The following is an 8,257-nucleotide window of genomic DNA, read 5'->3' as shown; positions in this document are numbered from 1 at the left end:
TGACGGTGCCAACAACACATAAACCTCAATGGACATATATCTTTGATATTACTCGGGCCAATGAAATCTTTAGTATAATATTGGTTGAAAATTTTATCAAAGTCCCTATTAATCATAAAATACCTATGGTCGAAAAGTTCAAAAAGATTGAATTTTGCAAATGGCATGAATACTACTAACAAATGTGTTGTTTTCAAGAACGATATCCATGAGAACATTGATCGATAATTACTGAAATTTTTTGAAAAAGAGAAATAAGTTATGTTAATTGACACCGATCCATTTCCAGCGATCATGGAAGTTAACATGATAGTGATCAATCCATAGGAATTGATTTGACCATGACAAAAGATTGCTCTGGGGGCCAATAACAATCAAGATGTAGTATGTCAACCAAAAGAAAAATATGTGCTGACATGGCAAGCAGCTATGGAATTAAGACCGAAAAATAGCATCACCAAACTTATATGATCAATGTGCAAGGCCACTTCGGCTGATCACGTAGTTACTTCGGTTGAAGTAAAGGTGAAGGAAGAAAAGTATTCTTAGCTTATGATACAAGTGAAGGAAGAAGAGTATTCTCAGCAACAACCAAAAAATGGCATCCTATGAACAACAGTCGACAAGATTTAATGCTAGAAAAAAAGACGGTTAAACCTCCCCTGACTCAGGAAGGAATATGGAGAAAGCTTAAGAACTCTAAGTTCCTAACTATACCGGAAGGGATGATTAGTACCCAAAAACGTTGTTGGCAAAGGCAACGAGCCACCAGATGAAAGGATTAATTAGTAGTCATAAATGAGAAACCTTGTACGATGACAACACAACCACGATCGATGTCAATGATTTCATGGATGGAAAATAAAAAAATAATACTGAATATGGTGGATTTAACCATGAAAGATGATTCGCACAATATGGTTAAGTGGCTCGACCAAATATCGTAGTGACGAATGCTTTTCAGGGGACAATTTGTTAATTGAAGAACTCATCGAAAAAGCAAATGCGTTGGGAGAAACTTCATCCAACCTAGATGTTCAGATAAATGATACTTCACATGGACATATTGTGGCTGAAAACAATGAACAACAACCGAATTCGGAAACGCCTAGGAAGCAATTTCCAAATTCAATAATTCAATTTGGGATTGCCACCAATTATACTAGACGGCAACATGGTACTCGCCCTACCATTATGTTTTTAGGTCAAACAAGATGGAGGGAGATGTGGAACAACTTAATTCTTCTATGATCATACAACGTGCATTCTTTGATTATGAAGCAGACAAGATGAGTGTGTCAACAGCCTTTATTGCTCCAAATACACCTTCTGAAAGAGTAGTCATTGAAATACATGTATGTAATATGACTTAACATCTGAAGCCGATATACATTTCTGTTCACTTGTAAGGATGCATAGTCACTAGGATATTGGTCGACAATGGCATAACTATAAATATTCTCTTGACTAGTATAATGGCCAAATTGAGGGGAAAAAAAAAACTCTAGATGACTTAATTTCAACTGAAGTCACGGTTGGTAATTTTGTTGGAAATGTAACGATAGTACAAGAGGTCTTACCTTTTGATTTGATAGTGGAAACTAAGAAGGTGTTGATTTTTTTTTTTTTTTTGGGTCGACACTTCATCAAATTACAACACCTTGTTAGGTAGATATTAGATAAATTCATTCTTATATATTCCAACATTATTACACCAGTTCGTGATTTTTTGGAATCAAGATAAGGTCGAATTTGTGTTAGCAGACAACAAACTATTTTTAGCCATATGCAATACGACCGAAGCATGTTTCTAAAGAAATGATATTAAACCAATAAATTTCAATGGAAGGGATAAGTATGGGTGACGAACTCGTATAAATGTCAGGATTAATCCGAATAACACATTGTAAGATAGTATCCTATCAGGCATTTTTCAGGCTGCACTATGGAAGAAGTTTCATGATGAGTTTCTCATTAATTGATGAGAGAATGGTCGAATTCACAATTAAAATAAGGTAGCTCGAAGAAAGCTTAAAGAAGTGTGGCAATAGATACTTTGTCGACATGGCCGACATCACAACACTGGACAATAAGGTAGTCAAAAACGGCATAAAAATGAAAGGCTTGAAACAAGCTCAAGAAAAGCTGGATGACTCTCAACCTCAAGTTCATGAACCTTTGGTAAAAATAAACTTAAAAACATAATAGAATTCCAAACTGACTTTCATCAGTGGTTTATTAGAGCTATAAGTTCACGCTGAACTTACGTAGTCAGAGTTTGCCGATTGTTTCACATAGAATTACCTTGAAATGTTGGGATTAGACTGAAGTCTCATTGAATATATATATTGCCAATTAAGAAAGGATATCAACAGCACAAACAACCATCAAGAGAAAAGACAGTCATGCTAGGGTGGAAGACAATCATTGTTAACTTAATTTCTTCCATTTCAACAAGCCAAGGTGTATCATAGCAAACCCCACTATAGACTCATACTCCTGAAAGTGCCATAAATAAATGCACCACATGTATAAAAGTGGCATGTTTTATATAATGTCTTTCTTATGATGCCAACGTTGGAATCTTTGGTCAATGCTTTTGTTAGGTGGGCCACACGCCTAGACATAATTGAGTGGTTAGAAAACCATGGTCTACCCAAAACATGCATGTGTTTCTCATCTCCTGAGCAGACTGGATCCCGCACTCACATGCTAAATTAGCACATGCAATGATCTCTCTTTGGCCCTTAATTAGGGACGTGTGATGTTTCTCATCACGACTTGATGAGGCCACACTTCAATTATGATGATAAATCAACCATGTAGCACAATATTATAGAAAGATAAACTCTTACAACACGAAGACTTTAATCAGAATTGTGATAGGTTAAACTACTGCATTCTTCATTTTTATAAATAATTCAGTCTCCTCATACACACACACACATGGAAAGTCATACTCCCCTGCGCACCTATGCACGTGCGCACCTTTGCACATGTGCCATGTGTGTCTAATCTGAACGGTCCATGTGATGCGGAATCCCATAAAACTCCATGTGACAAATTTTCACCCGGATCTAATATTCTGGTGGGCCATAGCAAAGAGAAATGCAAATCAAGGGAAGAAACTGTTGTCATTTTTCATGGCCCATCAAAGTTTTAGATCAAAGTAAAACTTGGGCCTGAGGGGTTTCAGGATGTGCTGCTTCACATGAACGGTTCAGATTTTGGATTGAAATCACGTATGATGGGTTCTCAAAAAAGTTCGTACGTAGTACGTAGGAACTAGTTCACAGGTGAGCGTTTCCATAAATATATATATATATATATACACCACAAAAATATTCTCCGATCTTAGTTTTTTATAAGCATAAATAGTGCAGAGCATCAAGCTTCATCAATCTTCATCATCATCAATAATTTAGATTATCATAATATTAAATTTGATTTTTGGGAAATCTTGTTGGTTCTATTGTGTTTCTTGCCCCAAAAATCCAACAACATTGCTATTTGGTGTAATGCAATGGATGATGGATAGTACGCTGGTCAGAAGGTTATTATACTGATTTGATCTCTTAATGGTTGATTAGGGGACACTTACTGTAGGGTTTAAATGGAATACAGTCAATGAATGAATTCAACAAACAAATTCACATCAATCAGTCAAAAATATTTTGAAAGATGACCTATCTACAGTGGGTCCTCGAATTTAGACCGTAGAAAATGAGCTAGCGTATGCCACGTATACAATCATTCATCACACCCTGCCACAGTATCAAATAATTTCCCGAATTGATACGTAGGATTCTGGTGTGAAGAATATACACTGAACTTGCAGTGTATGTGATGTTTTCAACTGACAGCAATGCAAATGAGTGGAGTCTACGAGCCATTCCAGGTCTGCTTGCTCAGCTGGACCTGTACCTATAAACAGGACACACGGAATAGATGACTCTGTTAGTTTTTCACCATTTAAAAAAATGATAGTGACTCATCTTTCTCCCATGCAGCACTGATTTGCAACTATCCAGACCATCCGAACAGTGGGACTCTCTTTGGAGATGGAATATTTCTCTAAAATTTCACTGATGATGAAATCCAACCCATCCATTAAAAGTAAAATAGTGAGTGGATGAAATCAGATGGGTAATATTATCTTTTCAATAAAACTTTTAGGTTATGCTCCATCTGCGATTGGATCCACGATTTGGACGGTCTGGATTTCTATATGACACGTGTCCAGGTTAAGAGTCTTCACCATTTCTTTTTTACATTGTGTAAAACTGACGTCCAGGTTATTCTCCATCCAGCGTGTGCGTATGTGTCTGTACATTGGGTTTAGTAAAAGCTCGTATGCGCGCAAGGTACACTGACGCTCTTAGTGCGCCCTGGGGCTTCTAAACACGTGGAAGTTCCATTTATCAATCTAGACCGTTTATAAACTTGGACTCGGTTTTCATGGTCCACTAAAAGACTTTATTCATACTGATCGGAGGATGCAGATCTTCCAATCAAAGTCGTCGCAGCATCGGGAAATGCAATGCAGCTAGTGGACGGTTCAGATCAATGTTTTCACCATATATGTGTCTAGAGGCTTTCAATCTGGACCATACATAGTCGGCCCATGGAGTGTTGCTAAGCGTACACGTGATGTTTTTTGTGGACCAAATATCTAAAGTGTGACCCACACAATGGACCATTTGGATCTTGCACGTACGCCAGTGGCACATGCAATGTTGGGTTGGTACAGGGTCTTATACACGTGGTCTGGCTTAGCGAATTTGTGTGAGAGAGAGAGAGAGAGAGAGAGAGAGAGAGAGATGTGAACATCATGAGACATGTTTGACGAAAGAACAAATCAGACACGTACAATAATGTCCAAGCACGTGCATCCAAGGACACAGAGGTGCACCCCATTGTACGGATCCAACCAGAGGCCAGTTACTATCTCATTTTCCAGTCAAACCGGCCTGAACATTTCATCGAAGAGCTTGTTTGAAATGACTCTCCACGTAGTAAATGGTGGTGACTCATGGTCTTGAACCCTACCATGACGTCTATGTATGGCCTACGTACTGTAAATCCAGACCGTCACTGGCTCTCTTGGGAACAGGAATGGAACAAGGCTGGCATCGTCCAATTTCACACACCCAATAAGGACAGAAAATAAAATGCTTCTCGTATATACATTTGATGGCTTGAATTGGACGGATACGATCATTCGATCAGAGTGATTTTCAGGCTATGCTCCATGCACTATGGACCCCGTCAATTCTACGGTTTGGATTGGCATACAAGTATGCCACGACTACCGAGGAGACACCACCACTTATCACGATGTGCCAAACAAACACCAAAACTCTCTCTCGGATGGAAGGAATATATTTCGAGTACCTGTGCAGTAGGTCCAAATGCCAAGTAAGCATGCTACGATACGAGGCACACATGTCGACCTGGAACACGTGCAAGATCTGTACCATTCATCGGATGAGGCCCCACAAGAAAATTTACTGGCCCAAAATCTAGGGTGGTCTACTTATCAGTAGGCCACGTGCAAGTCGAATCTAGTATATTGGTCATCTCTTCTACGGACCCCTTTTCTCAAACACGTGCGGCCCACTTGATATGCTAACTGGCATGACTTTCTGGTGAGGGAACGCTCACGAGAAAAGGCGCCTGTTCAATGGCCAAAGTCCACACGAAATCGTCAGGGTTGCACGTGCGACGGGAATCTCATCTTCCATTCGTAAGCGTGCAAAATCAGGGGAGATGTCTCATGGAAGCGGGTTGCTTCCTGCCCCCCCGTCTGGACGGAATCGGTCCAACTTATGTGGGGCCCACCGTAATGTATGTGTTTTATCCACTCCGTTCATACATTTTTACAGATAATTTTATTATATGCTGCTAAAATAGAAAGGTAGATCCAAGTCGCAAGTGGGACACAAAATGGGGATTGAATTCCTACCGTTACAAACTTCTTGGGGAACACAGAAGTTTTGGATCAATTTGAAATTTGTTTTTTCCCTTCATCCACCTCCATGTTACCTTATGAACAGGTTGGATGGTGGCTCTAGAAAGATTTCAACGGTCACCGTCATTATCACAGCTGCTTATAGTACTGTGGTCGATTTGGGCCTTATATATGCCTCATTTTTTCGGATAAAATTCTAAAAATATATTTAAAAATGGATTAACGGTGTGGATAAAATTTTTAAATCACGGTGCGCCCACGGAACCCCTTCCTGGAGCGATTTCCCACCAGGGGCGGGACGCAATCCGCTTCCATACGTCAAGTGTTTTTCTGGAATACATACATCCCGACGAATTACGATACGATACATCGAGACTTTAGCCGTTGGATCTGGATTCTTTTTACTGTCCCAAACCGTTTATTTAACAAGGCTCCACTTGGATGGAGGGTATCCGGAAAAAAAAAAACTCTGAGATTGAATATTTCGACCCTTTATCATTTCACTCATGAGTTCATTTTGCCTCCATCGTAACCCAGGTTACAGCATCTGTGGTCGCGCACTGGGGCCCACATGCTGAGTGGTCCAACGATCTAAACCGTCAATATTGTGGAAACAATCCTATACGGGAAACATTGGAAACTTATGCTCTGATTGCAACGTTCATTACCTGAAAAATGAAAAGAAAATTTCAATGGCCAGAATTCAAATCTAAAATGAAAGGTTTGGATCGTCACTTAATTAGTAATTTTACTAAAACAGATAGCAGCGAGAGTATGAATGATCCAAATCATAGGACTATCTCAGCATATGGGCCCTAGTGGGTGGCGACAAATCGCGTATCCTGCATCGCGTCGGAGGAAAACGAACTCTTACATCATACTATCATAGGTACACGTCATTTCTACTTTTTGGTATTTGAGCAGTGCATTTTGGTATTGTGCTAATGCAAAAGGTTTAAAAAAGAGGGTGTGGACTACAAAAACAGAGGGGCCTACAAATGGACCATTTGGATGAAACTTCTAGCGAGATCAGTGACTTAGGATTAAAGCAGCGGCCACCGAACATATTCTCAAAAGCTAAATTTCTTTTGAATTTTTTTGGAATATATCTTTCTTTTCTTAGCTTTTTCCCAGTTTTTATTTTTATTTTTATTTTCCTTTTTCTACCTTTACAGCCGCTATTCTCACCGCACATTCGGAATCAAACAATCTCAAGTAACCGTACATACGCTTATATCAATGGCTGTAATGACTGGAGAGATACAGTGCAACGTTACAGGTTCACCTGCTCACATCTTTGCTGACGTCCTAGATTCCATACACGTGGGGCACGCTGTTTCGTGATCAAAGCCGTTGATCTAATAGAAATGGCCCCATCTTGACGTAGGTGTTGCTTTGCTGTGAGGGGCATCTTCATGTATATGTTGTATATCCACACCGTCCACAAGTTTTTCCAGCCCATTCTATAGCATGGTCCAAAAAATGAAGCAGACCCAAATCTTAAATTGACCACACATTAGGAATTGAATCTCTACCATTAAATGTTTATTGGAGACCACGGAAGTTTTGGATCAAGCAGATATTTGTTTTTTACCTCCATCCATGTCTCTGTGACCTTATCAAAAGTTTGGATGGCAAACAAAAATTACGGTGGGCCTTACTATGTTTTTTAATGGTTGGTGTTCAATGACCTCGTTTCCTGCAGTGTAGTCTACTTGAGAAATGGATCCGTTTCATTTTTGGGAAAATGCCCTAAAATGAGCTGGAAAAACTGATGAACGGCGTGGATATACAACACATACATCAAGGTAAGCCCCACGGTCAGGGAAATACCCACTAATTGTTACCCGGGTAACACCTAATCCGATCCTGATATGATACGATAGAGCCGGAAGAACCGGAATATGGTAAGGCATCTCGCCACAAGACACGTTGCTCTATTGAATAAATCAGGCCCACCCATATGCTGGCAAAGGACGGATGGCTGAAAATCCTGTCCATTACTTTTTATACAGTTTTCCCACTGCATATTTGACCTTAACAGTTCTTGCGTTCACCGTCGCTTAATGGCCACAGTATCAGATGGATGGATTTGTCGACTAGGAATTAAAACATAAACCATCTATAATAGGGACCTGAATTTGAGCGGACCGGATTTGTACATCATGCTTCCACGTGTCCTTTGGAAAGATGGTCATACCATAGTATTCTTCCGGCTCCACCTTATCATGTACCGTTCCAATTTCGTAGATCTCCGAAGCTCCGCATTCATTTTGGGTGTTGGAC

The 8,257-nt window shown here is 39.8% G+C and overlaps 1 protein-coding gene across 1 annotated transcript in view; it reads left to right on the top strand.

Moving 5' to 3' along the window:
- Positions 1 to 2,064: 2,064 nt before the first annotated feature.
- Positions 2,065 to 8,257, top strand: part of LOC131238028 (succinate dehydrogenase [ubiquinone] iron-sulfur subunit 3, mitochondrial-like) — a 31,569-nt gene continuing 25,376 nt past the window's right edge. The window contains exon 1 of the mRNA XM_058236156.1: positions 2,065 to 2,181. Coding sequence (XP_058092139.1) covers positions 2,065 to 2,181 — 117 coding nt within the window. The remainder of the gene's footprint in view (positions 2,182 to 8,257) is intronic.

Source organism: Magnolia sinica, chromosome 2 (assembly GCF_029962835.1).
Source record: "Magnolia sinica isolate HGM2019 chromosome 2, MsV1, whole genome shotgun sequence".
In the NCBI taxonomy this organism is placed as follows: domain Eukaryota; kingdom Viridiplantae; phylum Streptophyta; class Magnoliopsida; order Magnoliales; family Magnoliaceae; genus Magnolia; species Magnolia sinica.
This window is presented reverse-complemented; position numbering and strand designations above follow the sequence as displayed.